Source organism: Muscardinus avellanarius (genome assembly GCF_963383645.1).
Source record: "Muscardinus avellanarius genome assembly, chromosome: 3".
Classification (NCBI taxonomy): Eukaryota; Metazoa; Chordata; class Mammalia; order Rodentia; family Gliridae; genus Muscardinus; species Muscardinus avellanarius.
In genome coordinates this window covers 79261327-79280998 of record NC_137788.1, presented here as the reverse complement: position 1 = coordinate 79280998, position 19672 = coordinate 79261327, and the positions used below count along the sequence as shown (strand labels likewise).

Sequence of the window (19672 nt, the reverse complement as noted above, 5' to 3'; positions counted from 1 at the left end):
CCAGACCTATTTTATACTTTTTTATTTTTGGAAACAGGGTCTCTTAAGCCAGCGCGGCTGGCTTCGAACCTGCGTGATCCTCCTGTCTCCGCCTCCCAAGCGCAGGGATTACAAGTGTGTGCCACCATGCCCAGCAAAAGGAAAATTACTTTCTTGATGCCTATGTGTTTTTCTATGATAAATAATTCATGAAAAAAGTGTGCGTGTGTGTGTGTGTGTGTGTGTGTGTGTGTGTGTGTATGACTGTTAAGATTAGTAGGATTGAGAGTGAAAGTAGGTTAGAGATTCTTGGAAACAGAACTAATGCTCGGAAATGAGTTGCTTTTTCTTCTGATTAATCTGACATTAAGCTCTTCTGAAAACAAACTGTTTCTATCAGCCAACTAAAAAGTAGTTCAAGGGGCAACTGAACATTCATAAATAAATCATGTATAATTTAAGGATAAATAAAAGTGATTTATTTCTGTTCTTAAGCTGAAAAGAATCCCATTACTCTTATTTTTTGCAGAGTACTAATAAAACTAAGCCACAATCTCTATTTTTAGCTCTAGGTAAGTGAAGTTATGCAACTTGGAATTTGCAGAAAGAGGCAATTATCCCAGTTGGAGTTTATCAAGTCATTGTGCAGATATTTTTTCTGAGCCAGTAATGGATTGATTTCATTTTTCCATGCTATGCCACATGACATACAATTGAACAGATTATCAGATGGCCAACAATCCTGGAGGGCCATTGTCATGAGAGGAAAGGGTGATGATCGTTGAAAAGTAAAACCATTTGGCTCTCTGCCCCTAAAGAGATGGGAATGCTGACACAAGCAGGACTGGAATCCTGTTGAATAAGTGAAGCAAGTCCCAAATAACCCACACTACAATGGTTGCAAAGTGCTTTTTGTTATAGGATAAGAATGAAAACTCAGGTCTTATGGTCTATGTTTGTGTCTCAAAGAGCCCGTTATGTTTTCCCTGATTACTTCAAGTTACATGGATTTAAGGACTTGTTGTAAACAATACTAAGTTAAGACTTTATTTTTTTTTATTTTTTGGTGGTACTGGGGTTCCTGGAAACCCTCCTACCTCCGGGCTACACTCCCAGACCTATTTTATACTTTTTTATTTGGAAACAGGGTCTCTTTGAACCAGCACGATCCTCCTGTCTCTGCCTCCCAAGTATGGGGATTACACACCCGGCAAGTTAAGACTTTATTGATGATGGAAGACTTTTTACATAGTTTTAGAATATACTTTTATTGGTGCATTGTAATTATACATCGTGGTGAGATTCAAAGTTATGCATTCACACATGTACATATCACTTGGTCACTCTTTTTGACTTTATAAAATTTTTAAGTGACAAAATTATCAAATTCTAGTTAAAGAGACTATTCCAGAAATTATGTATATAATATCTTACATGAAACTATGGAGCTTAGTTCAGAGAAAAACTAACCCTGAATCATCAGGGAATGTTTTATAACAGTAGATTTATTACTAGAAACAATTAAAAGCAATATGCAGCTGATATACATGGAGGTTATAAAGAATCAGTCTCAGAATTTTCAACACAAGCCAGTATCATGGACCATACCCGTAGTCCCAGTACTTGGGAAGCTGAGACAGGAAAATCACAGGCTTAAGAACAACCTCAACAGCATAGTAAGACTCTCAACAACCCTGTATCAAAACAAAAAATAAAAAATGACTAAAGGAGCTGGGTGTGGTGGTACATGTTTGTAATTCCTGTACTTTGGAGGCTGAGACAGGAGAATCATAGGTTTGCAGCCAGTTTTAGCAGCTTAGTAATGCCTCTGCAACTTAGTGATACCCTGTTTCAAAATATGTATAAATATATCTCATTAAAAGTAAAAAAAAATCACAGGGAGGCCAAAATCTGATAATGTAACCCAGTTAAAAACCATCAATATGCCATGTTTGAGATATGAGCTTAAGTGAAAAATTTGTGAGTGCTGATGCACAGAAAAGATGAAGAACCAGTGAGTGGATAGGCAGGACAGGCCAAGAGAGCTTGGAGGTCTTTCTGCACATGAAAGGAAGAAGCCACTGGGGAACCTGAGTCCAAGTCTGAACATACCCTGCTCGAGAACAGGCTTAGAAGAAACCAGCATCAAGTGTAGGTTAGCATGGAATCGGTTTTCAAAGTTTAGAAATATGTTTGACCCAACATTCTTCAGGTGGAGGCTACATATTACTGTGTACTTCATTTGAGCAAACTTATCTTTGTCTAACTATGTAAATATGAACATAAAAAGCCTCTGAAATTTTGTCATTAAGCTAAAAGAAACCGAGAAAAAAAATCCATTTTCTAGAAAATGAGAAGAAACAAGATGAACTGTGACCATGCCAGTTGACATACCACTCTGGAGGTGAACTTAACAATATAGAATGAATCTGTATGGTTTTAAATTTTTGCATAGCAATTCCACCTGTAGGACTCTATTCTGAAGTTCCACCTGCAAAAATATGAAAATAAATATGCACAAAGTTATCAGAATTACTCATTGCAATCTTGTTTGAATTATAAGGTATCAAAGCAATCAAAATGTCCAACCATAGGGGAGTGGTTGAATAATATTTAAAGAGAATCATATTTCTATTTGTAAGCTTCTTATGTGCACATGCTTATTATGTGGAAAAACCACATAGTGAAGTAAACACCTGTCCAAAAGATTGAAAGAGATCTGGGTGTAATAATGAACATCTACAATTCCAGTACATGGGAGGCTGAGTCTGAAGGACCATAGGTTTGTAGCCAGACTCAGCAACTTAGCAAGGCCACCAGCAACTTAGAGAGACTTGGTTTCAAAATAAAAAGTAAAATAGGGCTAAGGGTGTAGCTCAGTGTTAGAATGCTCCTGGATTCAATCCCTAGTAACACAAATGTATACACACACACACACACACACACACACGCACGCACACAGAAATTGGGTTTTCTATTCACTGATATGGAGTATTTTTATATATGTGTACCATGTGATCTGCATGATAGAAATGTGCGTAAGAAAATATTTTCATATACAAATTCCTAACAAAGAAACCCAGGAAAAATAAACCAGTCACTAGGGAGACTGTGTATTAGTAGAAAGTGGATGGAAAAGAACAAAAAGATAGCTGGGGTGGGAATGAATTGGTAAGATGTTGTGATAGTTTTCTAAACACATCTATTTTAAAGCTCTAAATAGAACCATGGTGTTTCCCATACTCAAAAAATAAACACATACTTAAAATCAATCAATATACCAAGATCGGAAAGATGCCGAAGTAGAACACAAATAGTAATGAAAAATTTAACTAGAGAGCACAAATGAATAATTTACCCATGGTAAGGAAGGCGAAGAATGTCAGAATCAACTAATAAAAAATATTCTAGGTTTCTGGGTGATGGAGGACACAGACAGAAGAAGCTTGAGGAATGAAAGGTTCCAAGAGAGTTAAGGTGGTTTGGTGAAAGGCCAAGCTTGCCAAGACTCTGGGTGACTCCTGGTCTTTCCGAAATTTCATGCCCCCGACCCACTGGTGAGAGCGGGAAACTGGCCACAATCATACTTTTAATACTCTTTAACCAGGCCTCTTTGTTCCTCCTTGTTTCTGTAATTTCCCCTCAATGATTGTATTTTGCAAGCATATGATGTATATTCTATACCAAGCATTCTGTATTGTGCTTTGAATTATACTTTGACGTTTTTCTTTCTTTTGAAGTTATGGTTTTGGTGTAGCTGAAAAAGGGTATAAAAACTTAGTCCTAGAGAATAAAGTTGTCAGTTGTCCAAGAGACAGTTGTCCGTGCCTTCATTTAATGTCTTTTCCTCCCAAGTCCTGGAGAGGAATCTCCACAGATATCACCCGCAAAACAGGGACTTGAAGGGGCCCATTAGAGAAGAGAGAGGTGATTGCTGGAGAAAGAGGTAAGCAGCCATGGGAAGCCAAGTAAGTAAAAATCCTTTTACAAAATTAGTGCATCATCTTTTAAAGCAAAATAAGATAAAGGTATCACAAGAAGAATTGCAAAATTGTTATGTCCTAGCCGCAGAGTATAATCCTTGGCTTCCTGATGAAGGAACTTTAGATAAAGAAATAAGAGATAGAGTTCAAAAAAATATTATGAAAGCATATCAGCAAGGGGAGAAAATCCTCCTTCAGTGGTGGGTCACTTAGTCTTTAAAATGATCATTCAATTAATTGACAGCAAGACTTTTAGACATAGAAAGTAAAACTAAAAAAACCACCCCAGGTCTATGAATTGTCTAAAGAAGATTTAATATGTGCCAAAAACCAAAAGAAAATGGCCGGGCGTGGTGGCGCACGCTTGTAATCCCCGCGCTTGGGAGGCAGAGACAGGAGGATCGCGCAGGTTCGAAGCTAGCCCCGCGCGCTGGCTTAGGAGACCCTGTTTCCAAATAAAAATTTAAAATAGGTCTGGGAGTGTAGCCCTGAGGTAGAGGGGCTTCCAGGAACCCCAGTACCACCAAAAAAAAAAAAAAAAAAAAAAAAACAAAAAAAAAAAACCAAAAGAAAATAATGTTTGCCTCAGAAAGCCCAGGAAAAGAAGTCGGAGTGAGCGCACTGGCGCCAGCGCTCGCTCACTCCCCCTTCAGCCCTTGTGGCAAAAATTATATATCCTTTAAAACACAGGACGGGTCCAGTTCTGCCTACACCTATGTCTTTTACTATCCTGTGCATCTAGCTTTCACCTTCCTTGTCGCTTTTAATGCCGGTTCACTGCAACAAACTGATTGGAGAGAGCCTAAGTCTGATAATGTCTTCTTTCAAAAAAAAAAAAAGCATGCATGCTATATGGGCTTGTTTCTAATTAGTACATTAAGTTCTTGTGCTCTGGGCTAAAAACTGGATCCCTTATGATTTCTATAAAGTAGCAAAGATGGTTCTTATAGGACAATAATATTTACAATAACAGATGTGGCTTAGTGAGGAGGCAACACAAATAACATGATCAAATGTCTAGGGAAAACCCAGCTCTTATGGGGCTTGGTCTGACATAAAAACTCGGGTTCAAAATGTAGAACCACAGCATCTATATTGGATTCAAGAAGTTGCTGTCATGGTTTAGGAAAAATAAAAACTTGAAACAGGAACTGGAAAGCCGTTTATAAAGGTTTTACAAAGACCCACCAAGAAATATAGTTCTTTCATTGAGAGACTGCAGGATTCTATTAAAAAAAACTATAAAAATGCAAAATTGTCCAAAATGTTGATTAAACGACTAGCTTTTGATAATGCTAATAAAGACTGTCAGGCCGCTATCTGGCCCATTAGAGAGGCCAGGAATGTTTTAGATTAAATGAAGGCATATCAAGACATAAAAACAGTAAGACATAAGGCACAAAGAGCAGCAGTTGAAACTAAGAGAATGCAGAATGTAAGTAAAACAAAAGTGTATAACTGTAGAAAACCTCGGCATATAAAGAAAAAAATGTAAAATTTCCTTAAAAACAAATAACAATAGGCAAAAGAAGAGAAACAAACACTCCCCAAAATATGTCCTAGGTGTAAAAAAGGGAAACACTGGAAAAATGAATGTAAATCTAAATTTGATAAGGATGTCAATGAATTACCAAAATATCAGGGAAACTAATAGGGGCGTGTTCTCTCAGCCCCAAACAAAATGAGGGACAATTTTCTGAACAGGAACCTAAAAAATTAAGAGGTCTTTTAGATAATATGACAATCAAAGATAAGACCGCTCCTATAACTTTACAAAATATAATGACACCACAGTCACTCAAGCAAGTGCTGCTATAAATTTACCAGCTCCTCATTCTCAACGAGTGTTAGTTGTTAATAATCCTTATAAAATAGATCTTGAATATGTGGGCCCAATTCCAAAGAATACTGTAAGGTTAATTCTTGGTCTCAGCAGTAATATTTTGAAGGGCCTCCTAGTACATACTGGTGTTATTAATGAAGATTGTGCAGGGGCAATTTCCATCATGATCCATGTTTCCATTAATATACAGATAAAGAAAGGGGAATATATTGCTCAATTGCTAATCCTTCCCTACTTTAAACCTAATACTAAAGTCAAGAAACAAACAGGCCTAAAAAGTACTAATGTCATAGGGTTAACCGCCTTCTTACAAGAAAATAACAAACCTATTCTCACTATTACCATTAAAGGGCGGCCTTTTACAGAAATGTTAGATACTGGGGCAGATGTATCTATTATAAGAATAGTAGTATGGCCGAAAGGATGGCCTAAAGAAAAGTCCCCTACTACTTTAGTAGGTTTGGGAGTACAAGATAGTGTATATCAAAGTAAAGAAATTTTACCTATTGAGACTGCTGATGGAACTAATATTTTGCTCCAGCCTTGTATTGCCGATTTGCCTATCAATCTGTGGGGCAGAGATTTTTTACAACAAACAAAAGCCACCAAGAAAAAAAAATTTTGCTCATACCCTCTCCTCAAAAAATGATGATATATTTTTCAATGCTTTAAACAATATTATAAACAATAATCCACTGTCAAACTTGATAAAAACACCAGCTGAAATATTACAATTATTGCTTATAGGATTATGTTTCATGTTTATACTTTCAGGATTCAGGTGGATCCAGAGGGCCTTATCTGGATGAAAATCCTCTAGCCTCACTCTCACTGCATAAAGCTTAGTCCTAGAGAATAAAGTTGTCAGTTGTTCAAGAGACAATTGTCCCTGGCTTCATTTCAGGTCTCTCCCTCCCGAGTTCCAGAGAGGAATCTCCACAGATCTTAGCTTTAAATTAGTAGAACAAGTTGAAGAATCCTGTTCATACATCCCCAGCCATTTCAAAGTCAGGACTCTCTGGAGGACATCACAGTCAAAGGATCTCATGAGTTATTCTCTCTCCTCACTTCTTACCTGGACTTTCCTTCTGTCCACTGGAAAGGATGCAAGAGAGAGACATAAGGGCCACTTCTGACAAACATACAGTCTAATGATTCCTATAAAAACATAGTACAAGGACTTCATTGTGAACTTTACATGGGAACTTAGTATATTTCTCATGCATTATAGCAAGGAGGGGCCAAAAAAAAAAAAAAAACCTAGAATCCAGTTCTGCTCTAGTAAACTTCTCCACCAACTTCTCAGCTTCCCGCTTCTGAAATAGCCTTCTAAGACATACATACAAGTGGAAATAGTCGAGGAGGGGAGAACAAATGCCATATTTAAATGCAACTTTGCCGTTAACTGTTGTATACTTTTCCTGTTTATAAATTCAAGATTATTTAAAGAATGCCAATAATGTGCCAGCCACTGGGTATAATGATGAACAAAATACATGTGTAGCAGATGGTGTTGATGCCGACTGATTGATTGATGAGAAGTAGTCTCAAACATGAAATGACAATGGAGTCAACATGGCAGCTGGGGAGGCGGGGAAGAGAGAGATGTCTCTACTCTTACCATCCTTCCACTAGCTTCTGGCTTTTATTGAAGGTTATAACCAAAAAATTATAAGATATTATTAATCACAAGAAATAATAAGGCAATTATGGGGTGAGTCAGGGAATAACACCAAGATAGTCACAGATGAATCAGGCAAGGAAAGGGGGAGCAGAAAATTGTCAGTGTCTTTGCTTATGGGATCCCCGGTTATTGGTCCCATTTGGTCCTTGGAAACTTGTCTTTATGCCAACAATTCCCACATGGGTGGGCAGTTCATGCCCCACCCAAGCCAGACTGAGGTGACCTCAAAGGGGATAACTAACAGTGCTTTTAATATATGTGGTTTCTATCCCCATCCTGGAATAATGGAAGAAAGAGATATTTTAAAAAGCAAAAAAGAAGCCAGGCATAGTGGCACACACTTGTAATCCCAGAATTCGGGAGGTGGAGACCGGAATATGGCGCTTTGTAGACAGCCTCAGCTACTTAGCGAGGCCCTTCTCAACTCAGTGAGAACCTGTTTCAAAAAAACAAAAAGACTAAAAAAAAATAGAGCTGGGGATGTAGCTAGGATGTACAATGCTCCTGGGTTCCATCCCCAGTACCACAAAAAAGCAAAAAAAAATTCATATTGATAAATAGTGATTAGCATAATGCATAAAATAATAGGCAGCTGCACACACACACACACACACACACACACACACACACAGCCTGAGGCAAAAAGATTTTTGCGACATCAGGAAAGTGAAGACAGGTGAGACAGGTGGTGGGAACAAGAAGAGAGGAAGGAGTGGTGCCATAACTAGAGGAGGATGCAGGTGGGAGGATCTAGACGATTAGCAGATAGCTTGAAGAAGATGGCAGTTGGTTCTAAGCTCTATGGGAGGCTCTCAGGAAATTCTAGGTAGCAAGGTAAAGCTTTCTAATTTACATGTATAATTATCTTTCTCAGCATTTTGTAGAAAATGGACTGGGGTACTATAAGATAGGGAATGAGAAGCTTAGTGCCATTTACAATAGTTATCAATAAATGGGAATTAGGTTAGGCTAAGATTATGGAAATCGAGATGATCAAAATGGATGAGACTTGAACATATTTTGTATGTCAAATACAAGATATATTCCTTATATTAAAGCAATATAAATGTATGGAGGCAATAAAAAAAAGTAGTAAGCCTGTCTCTACAGTTTCAATTTTAATGACTGCTCGAGTATTATTTACTGAGATTGTTATATCAGGAAATATAGTTTTTCTGAGTAGATTAACTTGTTTGTATTTGTATTATTTAATATGGAGTTTCTTCTGATATACACAGTAAGAGCTATCATAAAGCACTTAAATATACAAATTCAAAACTTAAAAAAGGTCAAGGGAGGAAAGAAAATTTACAAATCATCCATACAGAAGTTACTTATTACTATAGAAAGAGTAGACGTCTGGGGTGGAGTAACAAAAAACTGTTTCACATAGGACAACAACTACTCTAGTTTTCCAGAAACTAAATATCTCTGGAATGAGGGACTCTCAGTGCTGTACCAACAATGCCCTGGGTGAACATGGAGGAGGTTACCACTCTACCAGGACTTCTGGTGAGAAAATATCTAGGGAAACCTATGTACATATGATAGATGTAGGGCCAGGGACCTGTACCACTAAACAAGAAAGAAAAAACTAAGTTTGCTCCTGGACCATTTTTATAAGTTACAGTTAAAAGGAAAATGAGAGGGGCAGAAAAAAAGAGAGTGGAAATAGAACTAAGAAGGGTAATAAAAGTCTTAGACCTAATATCTCTGCCCCCAAAGTATCTTTATCCTAACCCATTTAATCTTCCTTTTGGGTGAAGGAAGGGTAAATAAAAAAAGGAACTTTAAAAAATCTCTAGACCTAGAATTTAAAAAATCATTTATCACTGTTCTTCCTCAGAAAATTTTTACAACTAGTATTTGTGACACTCACTTGAAATTAGAGTACTCTGTCGACCAAGTCGCTATTTTTAAGTTCCTTTTGTAGGTCAAAAAAGACTGGTGGTGGCCTATGTCGATGCAATCAACGGTAGCAATTTGCCTTGTGTGAAGAATGTAGTCCTGACCTTAGCTCATGTAGAAAATTGGGTTGCAGTACAAAAAGTCATGGCCCACTACAACCAGAAGATGAGTCAGAAGGTACAGCTGACCATGGTAATCCTCCAGGAGCTGCTGAACTTGCACAGGGCCTGTGAGAAAGAGACCATAAAAGTTTTCATAAATAACTCTTTCTAGGATAAGGAGGAAAAGTTTCAGGAGGAACTAGGAGTATATATGATATTCTATGTCATGAGAGGCAGAAAAACATGGTCCCTTCTTGACAAGAGTATTCGTCCTAGACCCCCAAGCAGTAGAACACATGATGATGCATATTTTCAATAGTTATTAATGGATGATTATAAATATTTTACATGTAATATGGCTGTGCTTTGAGAGTAAGTCTCTAAAGCAGGAAAATCAGGGGAAAGGAGCTTCAGAAAATCACAGAGAAGTAAATTTTCTCAGTAGCTACCTTTCTTAGCAATGTTGTAGGATCATAAGAGTATGGTCCCATATAAGTGCTACAATCTCTGCAGAAGCATTTACCAGCAGTTCCTGTGGTTGTCCTTCTCCTTGTGGGTTTACTGAACCAACTATGCTATTTTGTCACTTCACAGGCCCAACTGGAAGAAAAATAAGGTGACGTTTGTAAGAGGAACCAGAAAGCATCCTCAGATCAGTACTCAGCATTACTTCAGAGAATATGTTTTGATACTCTAGAAAAAGAAGTGAAGCAGGAAATTTCCTAAACCAGGAGTTTACCATTTCTTCATTCGGAAGAGAACAATGCTGAAGAAAAAGACCTACCAGGGGCTTGTAAACATCTTACAGGTAGACTATGTTGTCGATACCATTTCTGGGAACTTGCTGAGGAAACTCAAACCCCACTGAAAACAAGGAAGATGGCACTATGACCAGTATGCAGTGCCTCTGCCTTCATACCAATCCACTTATTGGTTCATTCAGCAGGACAGCCTATCAGGAACTAGACAGCATTTTCTTCCTTAAAAGCACAAACGGAGTCCTCAAAAAATGTAGAATTCATTCACACATATTATTCATTCATCTAATCATTCAACAGCAATCTATTCTGGCCTGTGTCTAGGTACTTGTTAAGTTGCTGAGGACTGAGCAATTTTTTTAAAAAAGAACTAAAGTATAGGTTCTTTCAAAGTGCGACAGACTGGCTCAATCAGGATGGCCGCTGAGTCCGTTTGGGACCGAATTATCTCAGAAAGGTGGACAAAGGTTTAGGTGGTAGTTCTGCAGCCAATTATCTGCAGTGATTCTTTCCCTTTTATGAAATAAATTCCTTTAAGTTCCTATTCACGGCGCTAAAGGTGAAAGAATCTGACATGGACAAAAGCCTCTTGTGTGATTGACACTTTATTACAAGAACCCAGAAAATTTATATCCTTCACCAGTGAGATTAATAGTAAAAAAAAAGAAAAGAGTGTAATCACCACAAATCAGTAGTGAAGGACATGTAAACAAAGTAAAAAAAAAAAAAAAAAAAAAGAAAAGAACTAGTCTGGGCATTCAAGATTAGCTCCGATTAGCTCCAGATCCTGTGACCAAATCCAGCCCCCTGTCTTTGAGCCCCCTGCCGTTGCAGACAGGCGGCCCCAAAGGGCAAATTCCAGAAGACATAGTCACGCCCAGGGCTTGGAGAATACGGCCTCTCATGGAATCTTCTTTAACTTTTCGGAACTTTCCATTCCTAGGGCTTAGTCCATATGGCAGGCATGGGGATATATGGCGATCCAGGGGGATGCGATGGAGGTCTCCCAGGTTTCATCTGCATTACCTTCTAAAGTCTGAAAGCTTAAGCAAGCTCACAACACAGTTTAGCAGGTAAACACCAAAAAATAACATGAAGTTTTTAGATTTAGTTGTCAGATGTACTTCTCTAGCTGCTGAGCACTTTTCCTCAAATGATAGGCTTATTAGAAGCCTATTCCTCTTTTAATAATTCATATTCCTATCACTGACCCTCTGCAACTTCCTTTTCTTTTCTGATTACCCTGATTCTCTCTTTCCCATTTGGGACAATCTTAGGATAAGCTCTTCTTCATACAAAAATGCTTTCTTATTCTCAACATATTTCCTTTCTTTCACACTTACACATTTATTATATCTGTCCTTTGTTTTGATATATTCATTTCTTAGTCACGTGGCTCCTCCCTGTTTCGGGAAGCGCACATACTGGGTGTAAAGGTCAAGAATCTTTCTAGCCTTCAGCTCTATTGTATTGGGCAGTATTAGCTGCTCATCAACTAGGCTGCTTTGATGTCACACACAAAGTTTACCTTCTCTGTATCTAGGCAGGATCACAAGGAGAGGGGGTAAACAGAGGCACGGTTGCCTCCCTTTTAGGGCTAATGGTTTCAGCTGACTCAATGCTTTCACTGTAAGTTAATGATTAGAATGAAGGTCAGAGATAGAGGGGAAATCTGCATTTGTAATTACTGTGACTGGAATGTTTCCACTGCATCTGAATTCTAACTAGATTTTATTACCATTTGAGCAAAGCCGAGAGCATTTAGAGGCTTAGACAAATTACTAGAAAATTTATTTTTCACGGACTCAGTTTCTCTCACAGTCCTGATCTTACATCACCGGAGCAATTCGTGTGGAAAGTTAAAAGAATCATTACCAAAAGAATAATAGTTATGAAAGAATATCTAAGAGTGGGGGAGTACTTTGGCCAGAGACAACACTTCCTCTCGGGGCTCCGCCTCCTTGAAGCTTAGCCAATGTCCTGCATGGGAAATCTTCATGCAGATGTTGAGGAAGAGGAAGTAATCTCGGCATCAAAGTACTTAGAAGAAATAAGTAAATTGTAGCTTACAGATGAATCATAATGGTAGTAGCTGTGCTGGTATTGGAAAATTGCTCCAGTATTGATTTCCAATAAAAATGTGAAAGACAGAGTCTGGGTGCTGCGCAGGTGCTTGAGCAGGGAGAGGCAGCAGCTTTGCCTGTCACTCATCAGGGCTTCCCCACCCCTCTGACCTTTGTCCTACTGTTTACCTATAGTAAGAATGTAAATGTAATTAAAGTCTTTATCCTTAAAAACACACAGAGACAAAATCTCTAAGATCACAGTGACTCTGCTTGGCAATATCAAGGGCCATATGCCTTGCTTTAGAGAGTATATACATCTACACTGCCTGTAATGTGTGCCTCTGTTTTTCTCCTATTCTTTGGGACCTGGGCTTAGTATGGGCAATGTAAACTCCCTCTGTTACATCAAAGCACCCACAGTTGATGGGCAACTAAAATAGCAGAGGTAGAAAAAGGTAGCTCCATTAACCCCTGCACTATGCTCTTATCAATTCTTCTACTCTGGTATATTCAGGTTATATCCATTAGCATTAGGTTTATACTATTTATATTATTAACATAATGTTATTTAACAAATAGCTAACAGATAGAAATACTTTAATATAAAAAGGCTTAGCTAGGCATAGTCGTGCCCACATGTAATCCCAATATTTGAAAGGCTGAGACAAGAGAATCACAGGTTTGAAGTCAGCCTCAGCATCTTAGTGAAGCTCTCAATAATTTAGCAAGACACTGTTTAAAAAAAATTAAATAGGACTTCAAGTCTAACTGGAAGGTAGAATGCTCTGAGTTCAGTCCCCAATACTGCACACACACACACACACACACACACACACACACACACTTTAACAAGATGTCAGGTTGCCTCATATTCAGATTTATTTTATATTTGATCACCTGCAATATCCACTGATCTTCCATCTTGTGCCGAGTCTTGTTCTAGATGATGGAGACACATGGTGAACACATGCTGTCCTTGCTCTCATGAACCTGAATTTTAGATAGACATAAGAAAAATGAGGAAAAAATAATGTGATGGAATAGTAGTTGACAGAAAGTTCATGGCAGATGTTTCTGAAAAAAAAAATCCACTTAGGTATGACCTGAAAGACAGGAAGAGATCAACCTTGAGAAGATCTGGTTGAAAAATTTCCAATGCATAAAAACACACAGAGAGTCCACATGTTGCAGCAACTGAAAGATCCTGATAAGTCAGAATTTTCAAAGCACTTAGAGTTGGTTATACTTACTCAGAGACATTTAGAAAGATCGTGGAAGCAAAGGAAAGCCACACAGAGTATCTATCTTTCTCCATCAAATTTCAGACACTGGCTTCTGGGTATGGAGCAAAACCAGAACCAGCATAGAAACTTGTGATCCCCTACATTTCTTTTCCCATTTCTCTTCTTTTCTTACAGAAGCAATGAGAAACTGAAAGATAAATTGAAATTTTATTTCCCAGTTCTATGACTTGCTTAGGGATTTCATGCAGCCATATTGACCTTCCCAATATCCTTGGGTTTCTTTGTAGACTGGAGACAACATAACTTATCTTGCAGGATTGTAGTCTGGGTTGAATTAAACTGTGTATATTTCTTAGGTGATAATTTATAAATAAAAGCTATTAGTGTTACAATTTTTCACTCAGCAAATAGAGGAAACATAGGGAGGTAATTCAATAAAAAGGTCTTGGATCAATGCTCTTGGAGTGTACTTATCATGCTAAGATTCTTTAAAGTTATTAAGTCATTCTGTGCCGCAGTTTCCATAAAATCAGGAGGAACTTTTCATTATGGCTGTGTTCTGTAACTCATGAAAAGGAGTCATCACTGGGCCTGGATCACCAGGATGGTATATGGAGCTCCTCCTGACAGTGTACTGGGAACTAAAGTTCCAGGTCCTGGATTAGGTGCTGAGCAGCCACAGGTACATAGAATAAGCCCTTTCCTTCCACTGCTGCATCTCTAAAGGAATGACCAGGCCAATCATTTCTATGTTCATTATCTAAGAAAATTAGACTTCCTCAAAATAATATATTGCTTCTTCATTCTTGGCTTCTCCAACTGACTCCCAAAGGTGAGATTAAAAACTCAAATGACCAAGCTGATCTTCATTCTCTAGGTCTCTCCCAAGATTAAAATTGGAACGTTCTCTTTGAGAATTTATGGCATGTGCCCTCCCACTGGCCAAATCTCTAGTAAATACTTTTACAATTGCTTTGCTGGGACTTCCTCTCAGTGCTTTCAGTTTCACATTACCTAATCACAGAGAAAAAGCTGCTTGTCGTTTTTCTTCTGATTTCAGACCTCCAAGGGAAGTCCTGAAAGACTCAGGACATTAGAATAAAGAAAGGTCCACAAAAGTAATAGAAATTCTTTCTCCTAAACTGAGAAGAAGAAAAAGAAAGAAACAGGTAAGAACTCTACTTTTTTTTTAATCAAAACAGCTTTCTTTCCACTTGGATAGAGTCAATAAGTCTGGGACACACGTGGAAAGATATTTATAAGAATCAGTTAATTTTCTTAAAAATGACCAGTACCAAGATAAGCTGCAGTTCAAATAATGCTATGTTTATGTATGAAATTACCAACAACAATTTCAGTGCTGTTTACAGGGAGGTGAGGAATCTAGATGGAAACACTAGTGCCATGCATCTGTATGTTTTTCTCACTCTGAACCTCATTATGAGGCATAATTATAGTGCAACAATTAAAAAATATCAGGCTATGGCTGAGCCTGATATCCAACAGGAATTCAGATGAAATCCTAATGTCATCAGGCACCAGCGTGGCCCCAAATGCCACTAATGAGCTCATGTTAATTAGGCACCAGCAGGACTGAACTGAAGTTTGAAATGCCTTAGGCTTGTCTTTTTCTTGATACTATCTGTGTCGATTAGGGGTGGGGGTGACAGAAATTATCACTGTCATTGAGAGAACTGTTTCAATACAGTTTTGACTGCAGCTAATAAATGGAAAGGGCCACATATATACTATTGTAATAAGATGATAAAAACAGGTAGTTGGATGCAAGTTAAACAGCCCACAGATGCTGTGCAAAGATAAAAAAGAAAAATCTAAACCCCACAGTGAAAAAGAAGGACCAATGAAAACAATATTTTAAATTTTTTTTTTGTTTTGGAGGTTCTGAAGATTGAATCTAGGAGTCCTGCACCACTGAACTAGGCCCCAGCCCTTTTAATTTTTATATTTTGAAACAGAGTCCTGCTAAATTACTGTGCACTGGCCTCAAACCTCCTGTCTCAGCCTCTGAAGTATTTGGATTACAGGTTGCACCACACACACACAGGAAAATAACATAATTTTTAATCATATGGTTATACTTTATTTCAAAGTAAATTTCTTTGGAAATAGTTGAGATTCACAAGATTTTAATTCTTAGAACTTACTCAGTACCTAGAAGTACAATTTCAGCCTTTTACCTCCCTACAGGGCAGTTTAAACATATATATGTACACATATGTGTATATATATATATATATATATATATATATACACACACACACACACAAAATATATATATACATTTTAGTAACGCTTGTTAACTGTCCTTTCAAAAAGCTCTATCACAGAGTATTCCTAATGGTATATCTTTGGCAACATTCTTGCTGACCTGACCTGTCTGTGCCGCAGGTGACTCAGCCTTCTGATAACTCCTGCGTGTCTGGCATGGCACCAGCTGATTTTGTCACTCACTCATCTGGCCAACCCAGGCTTCCTCCCTTTCTGTTCCTGCTCTTTCACTACTCCTTTTTCTTCTCTTCTTGCTTCAAATTTAAAAGCAGTAAAACAAGCCGGGTGTGGTGGTGCACGCTTGTAATCCCCGCGCTTGGGAGGCAGAGACAGGAGGATCATGCTGGTTCGATGCCAGCCTCGCTGGCTTAAGAGACCCTGTTTCCAAATAAAAATATAAAATAGGTCTGGGAGTGTAGCCCAGAGAAGGGTTTCCAGGAACCCCAGTACTACCATCACCAAAAAAAAAAAAAAAAAAGCAGTAAAATAGAGAAAACCTGAAAGTGTCAGGACATACAAATGTTATCTTTGAACTGCTTCTTTTTAGCTCTCTTGACCTTTTTCTTCTAGTTTTAATGTGTGTGGGTTTGTGTTTGCCATGTTTTTCTCTCCTCTTGCACTTTCTCATTATAACCAAGAAATATTGTATTTATGATCTCCTTTTAAAAGTATTTTCCATTTCTAGAAAAAATGTTTGAAGGTAGTTAAATGACATGCCAGATGTCGTACAACCACTAAATATTGCTTATGTGAACACTCTCTAACCAAAAACTTATAATTAATCTTTTGGTATTTCTGTTCCTTTCTGCATTTATGTTAATCTCTTAACTTACAAGTAGTCTTTTTATTTTTATCTTATTTTATTAGTTCATTTGTTTGGGTACTGGGGACTGAACCCAGAGGCATTCTACCTCCAAGCCACATCACTAGCCTGATTTTCTTATTATTATTATTATTTTTTTTTTGGTGGTACTGGGGTTCCTGGAAGCCCTTCTACCTCCGGGCTACACTCCCAGACCTATTTTTACATTTTTATTTGGAAACAGGGTCTCCTAAACCAGCGCGCGCGGCTGGCTTCGAACCTGCGCGATCCTCCTGTCTCTGCCTCCCAAGCGCGGGGATTACAAGCGTGCGCCACCACGCCCGGCTGATTTTCTTATTTGAAAACAGGTTCTCTCTAGGTTGCTGAAAGCCTCACCAAGTTGCTGAGACTGGCTTTGAACTTGTAATCATTCTGTCTTAGCCTCCCAACTACTGGGATTATAAGCATGCACCAACATACCTAAGCATGTGTGTGTGTGCTGAGTATAAAATCCAGGGGTGGCCGGGCGTGGTGGCTCAGGCTTGTAATTCCCACGCTTGGGAGGCAGAGACAGGAGGATCGCGCAGGTTTGAAGCCAGCCACGTGCGCTGGCTTAGGAGACCCTGTTTCCAAATTTAAAAAAATATAAAATAGGTCTGGGAGTGTAGCCCGGAGGTAGAAGGGCTTCCAGGAACCCCAGTACCACCAAAAAAAAAAAAAAAAAATTCCAGGGGTGTTTTACCTCTGAACTACACCTCCAGCCCTATTTATTTTTTATTTTGGAAAAGGGTTGCACTAAATTGCTGAGGCTTTCTTCTCGCCTGCCATCCTCCTGCCTCAGCCTCCCAAGTACTGGGATTACAGACATGCACCACCATGCCTGGCTTCTCCATAACTTCTGGAATATGTAGAATGCAACTATTGTACTCGTGTATTGCTCTTTTGTGCTAATTCTAAAACCAGTGTAAGTGCTGCCCTGATTATGATTGATGTCTTCATTACAAACTGTCTTTCCTGCTTCTTTCCATGCTATGTAAATTTTTACTGGATCCAGACACAATGAATTTACCTCACTTATGTGTTTCTATAAATATTCTTGAGGCTTCCTGGAAACAAATTGATTTGTATAAAATTTTTTTTTGTGAATTGTAGCCTCACCTTATAATATCGTTCAGATTGATAGTGACATACATTCACACGGCACTTGGTGAGCTTGATTTGATTTTAAAGTGAAATATGAATTACCAAATAATTCAGGCAAAGAAGAATCAGTTTATAGACACAAAGAGGTAGATAAATAAGAATTTCAACCCAAATGGAGTACTAACCTAAAAGTATACCTGGGTTAGAAGATGGAAAATGAGAATCCTATGGTGAGTCAGAGATGGAGATGCATTGTGCCAGTTTATAAAGCAGGACAAAAGATTTCATCTTATGGATGGAGTCTAGGGATATGGAAATAAGGACAAAAATAAAGAAAAACATTGTGAGACCAAGTTATGTAATATATGCATTAAACAAACAGTAAATATTAGGAGCATGTGGCATATAAACACATATACTGTTTGGCGGTTAATTTTTCACAGTAAGTCTAATAGTTTTATTGAAGTCAGAAAACATTTATTTATTTATTTATTTATTTATTTATTTATTTATGGGTCTAGGGATGAAACCAAGGGGCATTCTACCTCCAAGTTATACCCCCTGCCTTGTTTTTTATTCTTTATTTTGAGACAGGGTCTCGCTAAGTTGCGAAGGGCCTCACTAAGTAGCTGAGGCTGTCCACGAACTGCGATCCCCTGGTCTCAGCCTCCCGAATGCTGGAATTACAAGCATGCGCCATCACGCCTGTCTAGAAAACAAACATTTAATCCCTAGTCTTTGTACAAGGTAAACAAAAAAGAAGCTTTGGCTCAATAAATATTTACATTTTACATAAAGCCAGCATATAATGCAAACCTCCTAAACATATTCTGTTTTTATCTCAATGTATATTGTAAGATATTTAAGTAGGATCTTCAAAAAATTTGGTTGAGAATTTATTCCATCATAAATTAATTTTTAGGCGTGAATATTTGAACATAGATAAATAACTTTCATAACAGTATTTTTAGTGCTGCACTGATTGTTAAGAATTATATGAATATATATATATATATATATATATTTTTTTTTTTTTTTTTTTTTTTTGTGGTACTGGGGTGGAACACAGAGGCTTTCTACCTCTGAGCTATACTCCCAGCTCTATTTTGCATCTTATTTGGGAACAGGGTCTCACTAAATTGCTGAGAGCCTCACTAAGTAGCTGAGGCTGGCTTCGAACCTGCTCGATCCTCCTGTCTCAGCCTCCCAAGTGCTGGGATTTCAAGCGTGAGCCACCACGCCTGACTTATATGAATATTTTTAAATTATATAAATATTCCCATCATTTATCTCGTGGATACACACAGACCAATGAAGAATTTTATGATATTCTGAAAGTAGCATCACCTGGTGAGGGTGCTAGCTCAACTTAATAATTGGAGTTCTATAGCAGTATTGATGTTGACTGGTTGGTCAGAAGCCTCTTGCATGAATAACAATGGTGTCATAATAATTTTATAGACAGTTATTATTATTAGAGAAACAAGACAGCAGAGGAGACTGAGGAGGAGAGAGATATCTCTTCTCTCTATCCTTCCACCAACGGCTTACTTTTATTGAGAGTTTTAGACAAAACATTGTAATCACAGAAGACAGCAAAACAGTCATGGTATAACTTAGGGAAAAATATCAAGGTAGTCACAGATGAATCAGGGAATGAAAGGGTAAAATTCTGGTAAATAAGGAAGTTGTCAGGGTCTTTGCTTATCAGTTTCATTTGGTCCTTGGAGATTTGTCTTCATGCAGAGATCTTATTTGGGTGGGAAGTTTGTGCTTCTCCTTAGCTGGATTGAGGTGACCTCAAAGCTGATTATTAACAAGGCTCCTAACATTCCCTTTTTTTGTCTTTGAAACAAGGCTAGTAGTATTTGT

At 38.1% G+C, this 19672-nt stretch overlaps 1 protein-coding gene across 1 annotated transcript in view; it reads left to right on the top strand.

Annotated features, from left to right (window-relative positions):
- LOC308260143 (uncharacterized protein) overlaps window positions 1–19672 on the top strand; it is a gene marked incomplete at both ends in the record, with an annotated part of 59412 nt that overhangs the window by 23513 nt on the left and 16227 nt on the right. The window contains one exon of the mRNA XM_080691464.1: window positions 9423–9574. Coding sequence (XP_080547590.1) covers window positions 9423–9574 — 152 coding nt within the window. The remainder of the gene's footprint in view (window positions 1–9422; window positions 9575–19672) is intronic.